Source organism: Salvelinus alpinus, chromosome 2, assembly GCF_045679555.1.
Source record: "Salvelinus alpinus chromosome 2, SLU_Salpinus.1, whole genome shotgun sequence".
NCBI classification, from domain to species: Eukaryota; Metazoa; Chordata; class Actinopteri; order Salmoniformes; family Salmonidae; genus Salvelinus; species Salvelinus alpinus.
In genome coordinates this window covers 111,287,396-111,307,282 of record NC_092087.1, presented here as the reverse complement: position 1 = coordinate 111,307,282, position 19,887 = coordinate 111,287,396, and the positions used below count along the sequence as shown (strand labels likewise).

At 46.1% G+C, this 19,887-nt stretch overlaps 5 protein-coding genes across 7 annotated transcripts in view; 1 reads left to right on the top strand and 4 right to left on the bottom strand.

The window, feature by feature from the left end:
- The window catches only part of LOC139548391 (zinc finger protein ZFP2-like), a 315,038-nt gene that overhangs the window by 76,371 nt on the left and 218,780 nt on the right, over window positions 1-19,887 (bottom strand). The window lies entirely within an intron of this gene.
- Window positions 1-19,887, bottom strand: part of LOC139548509 (zinc finger protein 180-like) — a 284,664-nt gene that overhangs the window by 61,563 nt on the left and 203,214 nt on the right. The window lies entirely within an intron of this gene.
- The window catches only part of LOC139548897 (zinc finger protein 180-like), a 324,124-nt gene that overhangs the window by 124,194 nt on the left and 180,043 nt on the right, over window positions 1-19,887 (top strand). The window lies entirely within an intron of this gene.
- On the bottom strand, window positions 1,096-4,209 carry LOC139548447 (zinc finger protein 436-like). The gene is made up of 2 exons (XM_071358160.1): window positions 3,426-4,209; window positions 1,096-2,977 (listed from the first exon to the last, which is right to left on the bottom strand). The coding sequence occupies exons 1-2, from the start codon at window positions 3,985-3,987 to the stop codon at window positions 2,028-2,030; spliced, it is 1,512 nt and encodes a 503-aa protein (XP_071214261.1). The 5' UTR covers window positions 3,988-4,209; the 3' UTR covers window positions 1,096-2,027.
- Window positions 12,782-14,638, bottom strand: LOC139550211 (zinc finger protein ZFP2-like; the record flags this gene model as incomplete). The annotated part of the gene is made up of 1 exon (XM_071360932.1): window positions 12,782-14,638. A coding segment is annotated over one exon (1,032 nt), but the record flags the coding sequence as incomplete, so codon positions are not given.

Sequence of the window (19,887 nt, the reverse complement as noted above, 5' to 3'; positions counted from 1 at the left end):
ATCCAACCCAAAATATAAGCTTTTTTTTTTAGGAGGGGTTCTCAAAGACACTATGGGGGTGTCGACTGAAAGTTGACTAGTAACAACAACTGGGACCTAAAAGACACCCACCATGAGACCCACTAAATCTGCCCTAGAAGAGGAAAACAAAAGAAAAACTAACACCAAACTTAAAGACAGGAAGCAAACCAAAAAGTGGAGCAACTAAAGGTATTGACTCTCTACATCTAATAAGACAACTGGAGCACTGGGCCAGACACTCTTAAATAGAACCTGGACCAGCTCAGGTGAAACAGCTTCCCACTAACGAGATGGACAAGCCAGCACAGGTGTAACACATACTGACTAACGAGGTGACACCAATCAGTGCGTCCTACATGTTAACGAGTTATACATGCTGACGAGCTATACGTCCTGATGAGCTATAGTGCTAACGAGCTATAGGTGCTGACGAGCTATACGTGCTATGAGCTATACGTGTTGACGAGCTATACGTCCTGACGAGCTATACGTGTTGACGAGCTATACGTGCTGACGAGCTATACGTGCTGACGAGCTATACGTGCTGACGAGCTATACGTGCTAACGAGCTATACGTGCTGATGAGCTATACGTGCTAACGAGCTATACGTGCTAACGAGCTATACGTGCTAAAGTCCAACCTCAAAACATAAATGGAAAAACCAAAGCCCGTAACACCTTCCCACTTTAGACAACAAATATATCCTATATTTTTGTTGGACAAGTATGCTCACCACCAACAGAAAACAACTTCCATTTCACATAATCAACTACAATATAAACATAGTGTCTACTGGCTGTCAACAATTAAAAACAAGAAAAAACACATATTTCTAAATAATAATATACAATAGTATTATAGTACTGGCTACTAGAACTCTCCTCTTCCTAAAACTAACTAGCTTCTAGAACTCTGGTCCCCTTGGAACGAGCCCAAAAACTAAATCTCCAATACGGAAAAACGTGCAGTCAAAATAAATTGTGATCCATGGCAACGCACTGGCTAAACGCAAAACTTGTTGACTGCCCACCCTTGAGACAATCAGCAACCAACTCCTGCAATAGCCGTAGTAACTTTCAACCTTACTTCTCTCTCTCTTTCAGGGTTCACTCGATAGGCATGTTGTTGGATCGGGCCCAGTCCCCAATGTCATGCATTTGGGTTAGCACATCTGAGAATGAATCCTGATATTCTAAAAGCAGGGCAACATTGTCAATATAATTGTACACAAAAATGTTCAGCTGGTTGCATAAATAATTATGATTACTTTTGAGTCATGCTTCTTCAGTAGTGGAATAAAGACAATTAGCATTTGAATGTTGTCAAGAAATACTGGAGTGATGTCAGATTGTTAATAACATTGATTATAGACCAATTTATTATACTGCTCTTATGTGTGTATATACACAAACATCTGCAACAATTATCATATTACATGTATTTTTTTAAACAAGCAGCTTTTTCAACTTGTAGAAAACAGCTAGCTACATTTTGAAGTGCTGCATTTTGATTAAAGTGGGTCACCAACGCAGTAAGTGTAACACAGCTCTTTTTTTGTTAGTCACTTTTTGTTAAATAATACTCTTTCAATTCAGAGCCTGGATTTTCCCCTGAGGCTAATATCCATATCATGCTGCAATCAATTGAACAGGGCAAAGGATAAGGTAGAACATCATTAAAATATATAAAATGTAAATACTCCTTCTACAATGTTAAAGCATTCTACATTGTGACATCATTAAAATACTCCTTCTACAATGTTAAAACATTCTACATTGTGACATCATTAAAATACTCCTACTACAATGTTAAAACATTCTACATTGTGACATCATTAAAATACTCCTTCTACAATGTTAAAACATTCTACATTGTGACATCATTAAAATACTCCTACTACAATGTTAAAACATTCTACATTGTGACATCATTAAAATACTCCTTCTACAATGTTAAAACATTCTACATTGTGACATTATTTCATTGATATCATTAAACAACTTCTTCATGTATGTATTTTCTGATGTTTGATCAGATATCTTTTATCAGAGTATCTCTTGTCACATTGATCACAGCTATGAGGTTTCTCTCCTGTGTGTGTTCTCTGGTGTACTATCAGGTTGTTTAGCTGAGTAAAACTCTTCCCACATTGATCACAGCTATAAGGTTTCTCTCCTGTGTGTGTCCGCTGGTGTACTATCAGGTTGTTTAGCTGAGTAAAACTCTTCCCACATTTATCACAGCTATAAGGTTTCTCTCCTGTGTGTGTTCTCTGGTGTATAGTCAGAGAGCTTGATGTAGTAAAACTCATCCCACATTTATCACAGCTAAAAGGTTTCTCTCCTGTGTGTGTTCTCTGGTGTACAGTCAGAGAGCAAGATGCAGTAAAACTCTTCCCACATTGATCACAGATATAAAACTTCTCTCCTGTGTGTGTTCTCTGGTGTCGAATCAGATTGCTTGATTTGGTAAAACTCATCTCACATTGATCACAGCTATAAGGTTTCTCTCCTGTGTGTGTTCTCTGGTGTCGAATCAGATGGCTTGATGTAGTAAAACTCATCTCACATTGATCACAGCTATAAGGTTTCTCTCCTGTGTGTGTTCTCTGGTGTCGAATCAGATGGCTTGATGTAGTAAAACTCATCCCACATTGATCACAGCTAAAAGGTTTCTCTCCTGTGTGTGTTCTCTGGTGTACAGTCAGAGATCTAGATGTAGTAAAACTCATCCCACATTGATCACAGCTATAAGGTTTCTCTCCTGTGTGTGTTCTCTGGTGTATTTTAAGTTCTGATGGAGATGTGCAACCTTTCCCACAGTCAGAGCAGCAATGAGATTTCTTCCCTGTGGTTCTCTGCTGGTGTTTCAACTTGGAGAGACTCTTCTCTGCCTCGTCAGCATCATGAGGTTGTTGAGGCTCCCCAGAGGATCCACGATAGTCACGTCTCTCTCCTGTGTGAACAACAAGTCAGACAGATGGTTTAAGGCCCACAACAGCAGAAATCCACTGTAAAAGGTGATGTGTAGCCATGATGTTGTACAAACAATGACGTCTGTAATGAATGTTCATTATTTGACATTTGTCTTAAGATTGTCAAGTGAACAACAATAGTCATATAACGTGTAAGGTAACTTATTTGAAAAGTCATTACTTCATTACATTGCTCAACATTTGTCATAATTATTTAAAGCAGTTCATTTGTATCCGCTCTCTCGTTGGACTTCGGCCGCATATTTTCCCCCATTTTCGTCAAATCTGAAAACGTTAAAGCCACGCACATTTCCTGAAGAATTGCAAAAAGTCACAATAAGGATGTAGCAATTGCATATGTCCCCTATAAAACCAAAATCAGTTCAACAACTGCAGAGTTTGTGCCTTTGTTTTTAAGACAGTACTTACTAGTGTTAATCAGGGCCCGTTCATCGTTAGAACCATTGGATGCCTTAACATGCCTTTGGGAAACCGAGCCCAGATATCCAGTTTCCTCATCTTCATCCTCCCCTTCCTCCAATGTGACAGTCATCTCCCCCTCCTCCTCTTTCACTCCAAAAACAGATTCTTCCTCTTTCTCCTCTTCTTTCACTGTAACATCCTCCTCCTCTTTCACTCTGAACGCATCTCCCTCTTCTTTCACTCTGAACGCATCTTCCTCCTCTTTCACTCTGAACGCATCTTCCTCTTCTATCACTGAAACGTCTTTCTCTTCTTCTTTCACTGTAACATCCTCCTCCTCTTCTATCAATGAAACGTCTTTCTCTTCTTCTTTCACTGTAACATCCTCCTCCTCTTCTTTCACTGAAACGTCTTTCTCTTCTTCTTTCACTGTAACAGCCTCACCGTCTACCTGTTTTTGTATTTTGACATCCTCTTCCTCCTCTTTCACGACAATGTTTAGCCACATAACCTCTTTCTTCGTCCAGCAGATCTCCTCTTCTTTAGGAGAGTAGCTTAGTGACCGCATGGTCGGGGATGTTAGCTAGCTAGGCTAATGCTAACTTAACCAGCCCGCTAACTGACTAATAACAACACCGTAAATATGAAATTAAAACGGATAACTAACTAGACGATAGAAGTGGGTTTAAAACACAGTGGCTAATATACACTAAAGCATCTAAAGAGCTTTATTGGTTCGGCTATTTTGGCTAGCAAGCTACCGAGGCGTCTGACTGACTGTTGTTGCTGTTGAAAGAAGCGTTCTGTCCACTAGATTATACGTCACACTAACAGCATTGCCTTAAAGTCGCAGACCGCCATCTGCTGACTGGAGTGGGTAACGCAGTTGAGTAAAACGTATATTTTATTTTCAGACAAAAAATGAAAGGATAGGAATCAGGGACGTCGCTAGAACTAAAATATTGTAATGACCTGACTAGATCATAAATGAACAATTGTCCAGACAGAGGCTTGAGTTTGCGAATTGACGGTTTATTAAACCAACTTTACACAGGCTACTGTTTGGGCCGTAGCACACGCCAAATAGATGACAGATAACCCACAAGCCAATCGTGACCTTCTCTTGTGAAGCCCAGACGTAAGAGAGAGAGAACAAAGGCTGAACCTGGTCTTAACTTCCAATGCTCCAACCCCTGCCCAACCCCCCTCCACGCCACTCTGCCAACCACCAGGATGCCCGGCATCAGAACATTCCAGGCATTCCCGTGATTGGCAGATAGCAGGTTGATTGACATGTCGGACCCCGCGAACACTGGGTACTGGTCAGTACAACACAACCACCTCCTAGCCTAACACATAACACACAGCTGTCTGTGCGGGTCGCTACACAGCCCCCCCACCACAAAGTCCCTCGTCCCCGAGGGAACAAACAAAGTCTCTGAAGCGACCCGGAGGTCTCCTTTGCCTGCGTGGCCGTGATGGTCGCAGAGTGTCCCTCTGGGAACCAGGGGATGAAGGCAGGGATATGGGGGACAAGGAAGCGGGAACGGGTAATACAGTCCGTGGCTCTGGGGAACCACGCGGTGACACAGGGGGGGAGACAGGGGGAGTGGGCTGTCTGGAGCCTTGTCTGCGGCACCTGGGGGTGGGTGCCTGGAGAATGTCATTGCCAGAGAGGGGAATTGTGGGGGTTCCTGGGGTTTGGGGAGAAGAGGCCCCTCTGTATGGGGCTAACCTGTCCCGGTGCAGTGCCACCTTTCTCCCCCTGGGAGGAAGCTGCACCCGGTACACAACCTCCCCTACCCTCTCCAGGACACTGCAGGGTCCCACCCAGTGACTGTCCAACTTGGGGCATCTGCATTTTTTCCTTAGGGGGCTGTAGACCCAGACCAGCTCCCCAGCCACAAAGTGCCTTCCCCGGGTGTGCACGTCATAGTTCCTTTTCTGCCTCACACCTGCATTCACCAGCTGCTCTCTGGCGAAGGTGTGGGCTGTCTCCAGGCGGTCCTGGAGTCTCCGGGCATACTCCGGCCCCGGAGGAACATGAGGGCTATCCAGGGGCCGACCAAACGCCATCTCCGCAGGGGTGCGGATCTCTCTCCCCAGCATGAGGAGGGCAGGCGTGCAGGAGGTGGAGTCTTGGACAGCGGAGCGGCATGCCATGAGGACCATAGGCAGGTGCTTGTCCCAGTCACGCTGGTGTTTGGAAGAGACGATGGCCAGCTGCTGTCCAAGCGTTTTGTTGAAGCGCTCCACAAGGCCATCACTTTGAGGATGGAGAGGAGTAGTGCGGGTCTTGTGCATACCCAGCCTCTCACACATGGTGGCGAACACACGGGACTCAAAGTTTCTGCCTTGGTCGCTGTGGATGGACTCTGCAGCTCCAAACCTGCTGAACATCCCCGCTGTCAGGGCGTCGACGATGGTCTCTGCCTCCTGGTCAGGCAGAGCATAGGCCTCGGGCCATTTTGTGAAATAGTCCATGGCCGTGAGCACCCAGCGGTTTCCACTGTCTGTGGTGGGGAACGGCCCAACTACATCCACTCCCACCCTCTCCATGGGAGCCCCCACTGGGAACTGTTGGAGCTGAGCATGAGAGCGGCCTGGGGGGCCCTTTCTCGCTGTGCAGTTGTCACAGCGGCGACAAAAGTCCTCCACATCCCTCTTGTGCTGCCCCCAGTAGAAGCCCTGACGGAGACGGCGCAGTGTTTTTGTGACCCCAAAGTGTCCAGTCCCCACACCCCCATGAGTACTCTGGAGCACAGCCTCCCGCAATGCTTTTGGGACCACCACCTGCCACCTCTCCTCTCCCGTAGCTGACTCCTTCCATGCCCGCTGTAGCACGCCATCAGCCAGCCGCAGTCTCTCAAACTTCGACCACAACCCTTTGGTCGCGAGTGAGAGCGCTGTCACCTCTTCCCATGGTGGCCTCACCTGCGCCTCTACCCACTGTAGCACTGGCTGTAGGTCTGTGTCCCGTCCCTGCTGCTGCCGCCATTCAGAAACGTCGACAGTCTGCAGCTCACAGCAGACAGGCCCGCTCGCCCGACACACTGTGGCACAGACACCCTCCTCTGCACGCAGCTCTCTCTCCCGTCCCTCTCTCCGTTCACAGTGGCGGCAGCCGTCTGCAGTACAGGGCCGACGGGACATGGCGTCGGCGTTGGAGTGGCGTGCCCCTGCCCTGTGCACCACCGTGAAGTCATACGGCTGAAGCTCCTCCAACCAGCGTGCCACCTGCCCCTCTGGCTCTCTGAAAGACATGAGCCACTGGAGAGCAGAGTGGTCAGTCCTTACAGTAAAGGGCAGACCACCCAGGTAGTACTTGAAGTGTTTGACGGAAGCCACAACAGCCAAGAGCTCCCGCCGGGTGACACAGTAGCGGCGCTCATGTTTGTCAAATGTTTTGCTGAAGTACGCCACCACTCTCTCCCCCTCTGGCCCCACCTGGGCCAGCACCCCACCCATGCCCACGTTGCTCGCGTCTGTGTCCAGGATAAAGGGCAAGGTGAGGTCAGGGGGGGCTGAGCACGGGGGCCTCGATCAGTGCACGTTTGAGGGTGTTGAACGCCTCCTCACACTCCACTGTCCAAGTGAAAGCCTTGTCCTTCGGCAGCAGGCGGTTCAGTGGAGCAGCAACGCTTGAGAAGCCCCGTACAAACCTCCTGTAGTACGAGGCCAGGCCCAGGAAGCTCTTCAGCTGACGCTGGTCGGTGGGGGTGGGCCAGTCTCTGACAGCCCCTACCTTGTCCTCCATGGTGCTGATCCCCTCCTTCCCCACTCGGTGGCCCAAGAAGGACACCTCTCTCCTCATGAAGTGGCACTTCTCGGGGTGGAGCTTCAGACCTGCGGCAGCCACCCTCTCCAGCACACGCCGTAGCGCCCCCAGGGCTGACTGGAAGGAGCTGCCATGGGCCAGGATGTCATCGAGGTATACCAGACACTGCTGTCGGGGGATGCCATCCAGCACCCTGTCCATCAAACGCTCAAAAGTAGCTGGAGCGTTGCACAGGCCAAAGCACAGGACCTTGAACTGTCAGTGTCCTCTGTTAGTGGAGAACGCAGTTTTGGCTCTGGCCTCTGGGGAGAGGGGCACCTGCCAGTAGCCACTGCGGAGGTCTAGTGAGGAGAACCAGGAGGACCCCCTAACCAGGTCCAGCGACTCATCGATACGTGGTATGGGGTATGAGTCCTTCCTGGTTACCTCATTCAGCCGCCTGTAGTCCGCACAGAACCTCAGCTTGCCCCCCTTCTTCGGAACCATGACGACTGGCGCCGCCCAGGGGCTGTCTGAGGGCTCAATGAAGTCTGCCCGCTGCATCTCCAACACAGCCTTGTCTGCCGCCTCCTGGCGTGCCAGCGGGATACGGCGGGGACGCATCTTGATGGGTCGAGCATCACCTGTGTCGATCTCATGCTGCACCAGATGAGTCTGACCCACCTCTTCCTCACTCAACGCAAAGCTGTCTCTGAATTCAAACAGCAACTGCCACAACCGTTCCTGCTGCTCGGGGTCAAGACCAACACAGTTCCTCCCCCATATCTCCCTCACTGCAGACAGTGTCCTCTCCTCTCCCATCTGGGGTAGCTGGGCTGGGGGGGTGCGGCCCGGGCTCACAGAGGGCTGTGTCATGGAGGTAGCTGGGGGAATGTAACACACCGCCGTAGGTGACAGGGGGACTGGGGAAAAGTCACACACAGCTGTGGGGGAGGGGGCGCAGCCATGAGTCTCTGCTGCTTTAACTGTTGGAGTAAAGGGTTTGTTGGGTTGAGTGAATGTGACATTAGGGGGGGCCATGGTGACTTCCGTCCCTCCCTGGAAGCTCAGTGTGCCCCTATTTAGGTCTAACTGGCAGCCTGTGCTCCTAAGAAAGTCCAACCCCAGGATACAAGGGTCCTGCACAGCCGCCACCCACACAGGATGACGCACAGTCCTGCCCCCTACTGTCAGAGTCATTATTCCCTTCCCTTTCATGGGTGCCAGCTCACCTGTGACTGTGCGGAGCTGCACAGTTGTAGGCTCACACTGAGTCCAACCTGGCACAATATCTGGCCTCACCAGGGTTACTGTGGACCCAGTGTCCACCAGGGCGGAGCAGGGCACCCCCTCCACAGTGACAGGGACATGACAAAAGTCCCCAACACAGGTCCGGCCCACCACAACAACAGGCTCCATCCGCTTGCCCTCGTCTGCTTCTGGGGGAAGTGGAGCCTTGCTTCCCCGTCTGTGCCGGTGGGCTCCTCCTGAAGATGATGGTGGTTGGGATAGAAAGCCAGGGGTCCGCACTACCCGGTCTATGCGGACCCCGAGCCGTTTCCCTGAGCTCTGGGGGACATGGGGCAATCTCGGCGCAGATGGCCTGGCTGGCCACAACCCCAGCAGACCCTGGGACCAGGGCGTGTGTTTCGTGCCGCCTGTAGCGACACAGCACGAATGAGTTTTGTCATTTCGGCCACCCAAGCAGGCTTTTCCGGCTCCGGGCTGCTCTGCCCCCCAGCTCGCACAGAGGGTGTGTCTCCCTGCACCCCCACCAAAGCCCCAGCTGAAGCCCCAGCCCACACCAGCTCCCTCTCCAAAGCCATCTCCAAGGCTGTCTGCAATGACTCAGGATGAGCCAGCTGGGTCTGTATGCGCAGCTCCGTAGGAGAGAGCGCCTGTATGAACTGGTCCCGTGCTAGCTCGCTCTGCACGGAGGGGGGCATGTGAGCATATGCCCGCCGAGAGAGGCTCTCAATGTCATTAGCTAGCACCCGTAGAGGCTCTCCAGGCTGCCTGCGTCTATTACTCAGTTCGGAGCGCAGTAGCCCGGGCTGTACACACTGTCCATAGCGCCTCCTCAGTGCGCCCACTAAAGCACCATAATCATGCCTGTCCTCGGGGCTAATCAATATCAAACAGGCCAGAGCTTCATCCGTGAGGCATAAAGCCAACTGCAGTGCCCTTTCTTCATCCGACCACCCCCTAAAATGAGCTAACAGTTCAAACTGAGCATGAAAAGCTTCCCAATCCGCCTTACCGGAATACTTCGGGGTCTTAACAGATACGGACGCAGCCGGGAACTGGGCGCCGCCATGTTTGTTTACATCCTGAGCCCCAGATTCCTCGTCACGCCGCGTCGACGTCACCACTTCGGTCCGCCCACCAGAATCCGCGCGAAATACAGTCGACGAAGCACTCATGCCCGCTTCAGCCGCCATCGCTCTAACGTCCTCCCTCAAGCGGCCTCTGGGCTCCGACGCCCTGGCGATCTCCTCAGACAGAACCCCCGACGTCCATTCACACGCACCTCCTTGGCCATAATCGTCCCCTACCTCCACCTTCACTTTCGGATTCCCTCGAAGCATTTTCAATCCCCGTTCTCACCTACGGTAGCTAGCCACATAAGTCAGCTAGCTAGCTGGCTAACTTGTATCAACGTTTTTACTTCTGACACCAATGTAATGACCTGACTAGATCATAAATGAACAATTGTCCAGACAGAGGCTTGAGTTTGCGAATTGACGGTTTATTAAACCAACTTTACACAGGCTACTGTTTGGGCCGTAGCACACGCCAAATAGATGAGAGATAACCCACAAGCCAATCGTGACCTTCTCTTGTGAAGCCCAGACGTAAGAGAGAGAGAACAAAGGCTGAACCTGGTCTTAACTTCCAATGCTCCACCCCCCTGCCCAACCCCCCTCCACGCCACTCCGCCAACCACCAGGATGCCCGGCATCAGAACATTCCAGGCATTCCCGTGATTGGCAGATAGCAGGTTGATTGACATGTCGGACCCCGCGAACACCGGGTACTGGTCAGTACAACACAACCACCTCCTAGCCTAACACATAACACACAGCTGTCTGTGCGGGTCGCTACAGTATTGTCCATGTAACGTTATGCCCCCTTGTGAGTTAATAGTATTGCATGCTGTAGCAGACTATATAAAGAGGAAGACCTCTATTGACGATTCAGTTCGTTGTAACATCTCGTCTGGACAGGTCACCGTCCTTAGTTAGTTAGTTAGTTAGTTAACATTAACTAGTTCATTCTCACAAAAGTGAGAACTGCTCTAGATTGGAAACTTACGTTAATGAGTGTAAAGCCATGTTGGCTTTATGAAAACGATATACAATATATGGGAAATAATATAGTTGAGGGAAATAATCCAAACCTAGTTGTGCCTAGTTAGGACATAACGTTATCTAGCTAGATAACGGTACTGTACTGTAGCTCATACAACGCCGACGGTCAAACCCGGCTTTCTAATATTTACGGTAATTAACTATAGTAACGTTATGGAAGATATTCACAGAAAACCATCATTGTCTTCATTATTCATCATTAGTATGTTATATTATTATATAAATTATTTCGATACATATTCAGAGTCAAACATCAACGCGACATTACCGTTTTAACTGTTGTCGCAGACAAACTTGTCACCATCTTTTTCAGTTGTAATTGCGAAGTTCCCGGAAGAAGTCCAGCAACAACGGAGGTTCCTCGATGAACCCACCTTCTAACAAGTTCTTTGACGAACCTTTTGGGGCTGTTTTTCATTGACCAAGAACCCTACGGTTCTTAGGGGATCTGAGAACAACTCCAGTTCAACCCTTCATTTTTAGAGTTGTAGTCGGCTCTATTTACTCTCAGATTCAAAACTTGCTGATTAGCATCAACGATCAAGTCAGCTGCTGCTGCTCCAATACTGTATGAGGTGAGACGGTGAACTGATGTTGAACCGGGCAGTCAGCTGCTGCTGCTCCAATACAGTATGAGGTGAGACGGTGAACTGACGTTGAACTGGGCAGTCAGCTGCTGCTGCTCCAATACAGTATGAGGTGAGACGGTGAACTGATGTTAAACTGGGCAGTCAGCTGCTGCTGCTCCAATACAGTATGAGGTGAGACGGTGAACTGACGTTGAACTGGGCAGTCAGCTGCTGCTGCTCCAATACAGTATGAGGTGAGACGGTGAACTGATGTTAAACTGGGCAGTCAGCTGCTGCTGCTCCAATACAGTATGAGGTGAGACGGTGAACTGATGTTAAACTGGACAGTCAGCTGCTGCTCCAATACTGTATGAGGTGAGACGGTGAACTGATGTTGAACCGGGCAGTCAGCTGCTGCTGCTCCAATACAGTATGAGGTGAGACGGTGAACTGATGTTGAACCGGGCAGTCAGCTGCTGCTGCTCCAATACAGTATGAGGTGAGACGGTGAACTGACGTTGAATCATAATAATTAAGTTAATAAAAATGTATTAGTGAAACTTTAAATTAAATATATTATGCTATTGTTATCATATAGAAACATCATGGAATATTGTACATCATATTAAATATATTACTCTATTGTTATCATATAGAAACATCATGGAATATTGTACATCATATTAGCATCAACATACATTATTGTTTCATTAAATTTCACATAAGGATATTTCATATTTAAAAGTTCAGAAGTCAGAACCCATCACCTGCTATGTAAAAGAGACAGAAGAATGTACAATGGTCAATGCTACCTGGGATCCTTGGGACATCCCTACCCTAAACCCTAACCTTAACCCTTTTAAATGCCAACTTCAATGGGCTAGGGACGTCCCAAGGATGTGTAATTTCTCACCCCTTTTGGCTGTAGGAAAGTTAATTTCTCCTCAGGCACACACATTTGTTCTTTGATATTATGAAGGTAATTTGTGTCAAATGTACTTTTCCCCACTCATTCACCCCATCTCTTTACATTGCTTATTTATATTCAGTGGCCTGACTGCATCCAGACTGTCAAAGGCCCATCCTGGTAGATCTGAACCTAATGCAGCTTGGAGTGATCAGACGACAGAAGTCACATTTAGGTGCCAGGTGTAACTGAGGCTGTAGATGCTCCATATCCATTACTTTGAGTGTTTTATATAATATGATTAAATGTGTTTCTTTCTGTGTTGCAGGTGCAGTCAAGAAATGGAACAGCAAGGCCACAGAACATGACATAAGCAGAGCTGTGGGAGACCACCTCAAGCCCCTGGTAGAGCCGGGGGTGGTGTTTATCACTCCACCAGCAGAGCTGTGGGAGACCACCTCAAGACCCTGGTAGAGCCGGGGGTGGTGTTTACCACTCCACCAGGCCTTCAGCAGGCTGGAAAAGTGGGATTGATCTGTTTGATCCATTTGTTTGTTTCAGTAGTTGGATCCTTTGACGTATTGATTTCAACAAATGGACTGGGTTGGCTGAAAAGTGATACTAAAACGTACATACCAGCACTATTTTGACATAGTGGGAGATATACTGAATTTATACTGTTTTTCATACTAAAGATGGACCAAGATCCGTGTTGCTTTTGCACAGATTTGTTCATTGGTTTAGCAAGAGTCTGCTGATTGGTCAGTCATTGGGTTCATTTATTTTGCAATATGTTCAAATCAAGCTTTATTTATACAGCACATTTCAGACATGATACTTAAACAAGCTCCTTATAAACTGCACAAGCACCAAAAACGCTGTTGTTTTGACAAGTAGCAATAAATCACTGATATCGATTAGGGGGGAAATCAACTGAACAAAACATGTGGAAATGAGATATATTTTACCTCACTGGTTAGAGGACAACCTGCAGAAGACAGTCAGCTACATATTGGGAGTGATGCATTTAAATTTATGGGTTGCAAAACAAAGGAACGCAACACTTATTTGTCATAACTAATCTATATCATGTTGAAATCATAACTCATCGATATAACGCTAAAATCATTTGTGCGACAGGAGGGAGATGAGGTTGCACTTCCTGTTAAAACTAACAGCTGAAAAACCACACGGAATCTGGGAGTAATGTGTACATCACTGGTTAGAGGACAACTTGTAGAAAACAGATCGCTACATTTTGAGGTGTTCCATTTTGATTCAAGTGGGTCATCAACATGGTAAGTGTAACACAGCTCTTTTTGTGTTAGTCACTTTTTGTTAAATCACATAAATAGTACTCTTTCAATTCAGAGCCTGGATTTTCCCCCTGAGGCTAATATCCATATCATGTTGAAATCAATAGAACAGGGGACAAACATTTAGGCTTCTACATTGTGACATCATTAAAATACTCCTTCTACAATGTTTAAACATTCTACATTGTGACATTATTTCATTGATATCATGAAACAACTCCTTCATGTATGTATTTTCTAATATTTGATCAGAGATCTTTTATCAGATTATCTCTGGTCACAGCTATGAGATTTCTCTCCTATGTGTGTGCTCTGGTGTTGAGTCAGATGGCAAGCTTGAACAAAACTCTTCCCACATTGATCACAGCTATAAGGTTTCTCTCCTGTGTGTATTCTCTGGTGCACTGTCAGATCACTAGATTGACAAAAACTCTTCCCACATTTATCACAGCTATAAGGTTTCTCTCCTGTGTGTGTTCTTTGGTGTAAAGTCAGAGAGTCAGATCTAGTAAAACTCTTCCCACATTGATCACAGCTATAAGGTTTCTCTCCTGTGTGTGTTCTTTGGTGTAAAGTCAGAGAGCCAGACGTAGTAAAACTCTTCCCACATTGACCACAGCCATAAGGGTTATCTCCTGTGTGTATTCTCTGGTGTATAGTTAGATAGCTAGATCTAGTAAAACTCTTCCCACATTGATCACAACTATAAGGTTTCTCACAACTATAAGGTTTCTCTCCTGTGTGTATTCTCTGGTGTATAGTTAGATAGCTAGATCTAGTAAAACTCTTCCCACATTGATCACAGCCATAAGGTTTCTCTCCTGTGTGTGTTCTCTGGTGTAATGTCAGATGGCCAAATCTAGTAAAACTCATCCCACATTGATCACAGCTATAAGGTTTCTCTCCTGTGTGTATTCTTTGGTGTAAAGTCAGAGAGTCAGATCTAGTAAAACTCTTCCCACATTGATCACAGCTATAAGGTTTCTCTCCTGTGTGTGTTCTTTGGTGTAAAGTCAGAGAGCCAGATGTAGTAAAACTCTTCCCACATTGACCACAACTATAAGGTTTCTCTCCTGTGTGGATTCTCTGATGAATTTGAATGCCTGATGAGGAGGTGAATCTCTTCCCACAGTCAGAGCAGCAGTGAGTTCTCTTCCCTGTGGATCTCTGCGAGTGTTTCTTGATGTGTTCTGATCTGGAGAGCCTCTTCTCTGCCTCGTCAGCATCATGATGTTGTTGAGGCTCCCCAGAGGATCCACGACTGTCCCGTCTCTCTCCTGTGCGAACAACAAAGTCAGATGATTAAAGGCCCACAACAGTGGAAATCCACTGTAAAAGGTGATGCCAACAGCATAGCCATGATGTTGTACAACAATTGAATTCTGTAATGAATGTTAAAATTATTTGACAGTTGTCTTAAAATGAGCAAGAATAGTCATATTTTAGTAGTAACATCGATGATTGTAGAGTAGAAATAAGTTATTCATGTTGTTGAAACTCTAAGCAGTGTGCCAGACAACTTTTGGTCTCTAATATAGGCCCCTTTCTGTGTTTAATACAATTGCGGCACGAGGGCGATGCACATGCAATTTGGTTGTAGAAACTCCTCCCTGCTAATGAGGAAACCGACAGTTATGGATGTAGTATATCTTAAATGGTGAGCAAAGATTTCAGTTTTTCACAGTGTATTCTGAATGTGAATGGGGGAAAACTCAGGGGAGTGCATTTCACACTACTTTGGATTATAATTGTAAGGCTCGTTTGAATGTCCTGTGTAATATAATGTTTGCTACAGTATTAAGAAATATGTTTAATTATTGAAGAATCGCGTTAATGACAGTATCTATTTGGGTGTTGTCAATCAATCAATCAATCAAGTTTATTTTATATAGCCCTTCGTACATCAGCTAATATCTCGAAGTGCTGTACAGAAACCCAGCCTAAAACCCCAAACAGCAAGCAATGCAGGTGTAGAAGCACGGTGGCTAGGAAAAACTCCCTAGAAAGGCCAAAAGAAACCTAGAGAGGAACCAGGCTATGAGGGGTGGCCAGTCCTCTTCTGGCTGTGCCGGGTGGAGATTATAACAGAACATGGCCAAGATGTTCAAAATGTTCATAAGTGACAAGCCCTCCTCTTCTCCACCCATTACCTGTATTAACTGCACCTGTTTGAACTCGTTACCTGTACAAAAAGACACCTGTCCACACACTCAAACAAACAGACTCCAACCTCTCCACAATGGCCAAGACCAGAGAGCTGTGTAAGGACATCAGGGATAAAATTGTAGACCTGCACAAGGCTGGGATGGGCTACAGGACAATAGGCAAGCAGCTTGGTGAGAAGGCAACAACTGTTGGCGCAATTACTAGAAAATGGAAGAAGTTCAAGATGATGGTCAATCACCCTCTGTCTGGGGCTCCATGCAAGATCTCACCTCGTGGGGCATCAATGATCATGAGGAAGGTGAGGGATCAGCTCAGAACTACACGGCAGGACCTGGTCAATGACCTGAAGAGAGCTGGGACCACAGTCTCAAAGAAAACCATTAGTAACACACTATGCAGTCATGGATTAAAATCCTGCAGCGCACGCAAGGTCCCCCTGCTCAAGCCAGCGCATGTCCAGGCCCGTCTGAAGTTTGCCAATGACCATCTGGATGATCCAGAGGAGGAATGGGAGAAGGTCATGTGGTCTGATGAGACAAAAATAAAGCTTTTTGGTCTAAACTCCACTCGTCGTGTTTGGAGGAAGAAGAAGGATGAGTACAACCCCAAGAACACCATCCCAACCGTGAAGCACGGAGGTGGAAACATCATTCTTTTGGGATGCTTTTCTGCAAAGGGGACATGACGACTGCACCGTATTGAGGGGAGGATGGATGGGGCCATGTATCGCGAGATCTTTGCCAACAACCTCCTTCCCTCAGTAAGAGCATTGAAGATGGGTCGTGGCTGGGTCTTCCAGCATGACAACGACCCGAAACACACAGCCAGGGCAACTAAGGAGTGGCTCCGTAAAAAGCATCTGAAGGTCCTGGAGTGGCCTAGCCAGTCTCCAGACCTGAACCCAATATAAAATCTTTGGAGGGAGCTGAAAGTCCGTATTGCCCAGCGACAGCCCTGAAACCTGAAGGATCTGGAGAAGGTCTGTATGGAGGAGTGGGCCAAAATCCCTGCTGCAGTGTGTGCAAACCTGGTCAAGAACTACAGGAAACCTATGATCTCTGTAATTGCAAACAAAGGTTTATGTACCAAATATTAAGTTCTGCTTTTCTGATGTATCAAATACTTATGTCATGCAATAAAATGCAAACTAATTACTTAAAAATCATACAAAGTGATTTTCTGGATTTTTGTTTTAGATTCCGTCTCTCACAGTTGAAGTGTACCTATGATAAAAATTACAGACATCTACATGCTTTGTAAGTAGGAAAACCTGCAAAATCGGCAGTGTGTCAAATACTTGTTCTCCCCACTGTAGAAGTAGCACTAGTCTACCCGACAACACAAATAGAAGTAGGACTAGTCTACCCGACAACACATATAGAAGTAGGACTAGTCTACCTGACAACACATATAGAAGTAGGACTAGTCTACCTGACAACACATATAGAAGTAGGACTAGTCTACCTGACAACACATATAGAAGTAGGACTAGTCTACCTGGTTACACATATAGAAGTAGGACTAGTCTACCTGACAACACATATAGAAGTAGGACTAGTCTACCCGACAACACATATAGAAGTAGGACTAGTCTACCTGACAACACATATAGAAGTAGGACTAGTCTACCTGACAACACATATAGAAGTAGGACTAGTCTACCTGACAACACATATAGAAGTAGGACTAGTCTACCTGACAACACATATAGAAGTAGGACTAGTCTACCCGACAACACATATAGAAGTAGGACTAGTCTACCCGACAACACATATAGAAGTAGGACTAGTCTACCCGACAACACATATAGAAGTAGGACTAGTCTACCTGGTTACACATATAGAAGTAGGACTAGTCTACCCGACAACGCATATAGAAGTAGGACTAGTCTACCCGACAACGCATATAGAAGTAGGACTAGTCTACCTGACAACACATATAGAAGTAGGACTAGTCTACCCGACAACACATATAGAAGTAGGACTAGTCTACCCGACAACACATATAGAAGTAGGACTAGTCTACCCGACAACACATATAGAAGTAGGACTATTCTACCCGACAACACATATAGAAGTAGGACTATTCTACCCGACAACACATATAGAAGTAGGACTATTCTACCCGACAACACATATAGAAGTAGGACTATTCTACCCGACAACCCATATAGAAGTAGGACGAGTCTACCTGACAACGCATATAGAAGTAGGACTAGTCTACCCGGCAACGCATATAGAAGTAGGACTAGTCTACCCGACAACACATATAGAAGTAGGACTAGTCTACCTGGTTACACATATAGAAGTAGGACTAGTCTACCCGACAACACATATAGAAGTAGGACTAGTCTACCCGACAACACATATAGAAGTAGGACTAGTCTACCCGACAACACATATAGTAGTAGGACTAGTCTACCCGACAACACATATAGAAGTAGGACTAGTCTACCCGACAACACATATAGAAGTAGGACTAGTCTACCTGGTTACACATATAGAAGTAGGACTCGTCTACCTGGTTACACATATAGAAGTAGGACTAGTCTACCCGACAACACATATAGTAGTAGGACTAGTCTACCCGACAACACATATAGAAGTAGGACTAGTCTACCCGACAACACAAATAGAAGTAGGACTAGTCTACCCGACAACACATATAGTAGTAGGACTAGTCTACCCGACAACACATATAGAAGTAGGACTAGTCTACCCGACAACACATATAGACCTAGGACTAGTCTACCTGGTTACACATATAGAAGTAGGACTAGTCTACCCGACAACACATATAGAAGTAGGACTAGTCTACCTGATTACACACATTGAAGTAGGACTAGTCTACCTGATTACACACATTGAAGTAGGACTAGTCTACCTGGTTACACATATAGCAGGAGGACTAGTCTACCCGACAACACATATAGGAGTAGGACTAGTCTACCTGGTTACACATATAGAGGTAGGACTAGTCTACCCGATTACACATATAGAAGTAGGACTAGTCTACCCGATTACACATATAGAGGTAGGACTAGTCTACCTGGTTACACATATAGAAGTAGACTAGTCTACCTGGTTACACATATAGAAGTAGGACTAGTCTACCTGGTTACACATATAGAAGTAGGACTAGTCTACCTGGTTACACATATAGAAGTAGGACTAGTCTACCTGGTTACACATATAGCAGGAGGACTAGTCTACCTGGTTACACATATAGAAGTAGGACTAGTCTACCTGATTACACATATAGAAGTAGGACTAGTCTACCTGGTTACACATATAGAAGAAGGACTAGTCTACCTGGTTACACATATAGAAGTAGGACTAGTCTATCCGACAACACATATAGAAGTAGGACTAGTCTACCTGACAACACATATAGAAGTAGGACTAGTCTACCTGACAACACATATAGAAGTAGGACTAGTCTACCTGACAACACATATAGAAGTAGGACTAGTCTACCCGACAACACAAACAGAAGTAGGACTAGTCTACCTGGTTACACAAATAGAAGTAGGACTAGTCTACCTGGTTACACATATAGAAGTAGGACTAGTCTACCTGGTTACACATATAGAGGTAGGACTAGTCTACCCGACAACACAAACAGAAGTAGGACTAGTCTACCTGGTTACACATATAGAAGTAGGACTAGTCTACCTGGTTACGCATATAGAAGTAGGACTAGTCTACCTGGTTACGCATATAGAAGTAGGACTAGTCTACCTGGTTACGCATATAGAAGTAGGACTAGTCTACCTGGTTACGCATATAGAAGTAGGAATAGTCTACCTGGTTACGCATATAGAAGTAGGACTAGTCTACCTGGTTACACAAATAGAAGTAGGACTAGTCTACCTGGTTACGCATACAGAAGTAGGACTAGTCTACCCGATTACACATATAGTAGTAGGACTAGTCTACCTGATTACACATATAGAAGTAGGACTAGTCTACCTGGCTACACATATAGAAGTAGGACTAGTCTACCTGGTTACACATATAGAAGTAGGACTAGTCTACCTGATTACACATATAGAAGTAGGACTAGTCTACCTGGTTACACATATAGAAGTAGGACTAGTCTACCTGGTTACACATATAGAAGTAGGACTAGTCTACCTGACTACACATATAGAAGTAGGACTAGTCTACCTGGTTACACATATAGAAGTAGAACTAGTCTACCTGGTTACACATATAGCAGGAGGACTAGTCTACCTGGTTACACATATAGAAGTAGGACTAGTCTACCTGATTACACATATAGAAGTAGGACTAGTGTACCTGGTTACACATATAGAGGTATGACTAGTCTACCTGGTTACACAAATAGAAGTAGGACTAGTCTACCTGGTTACACATTTA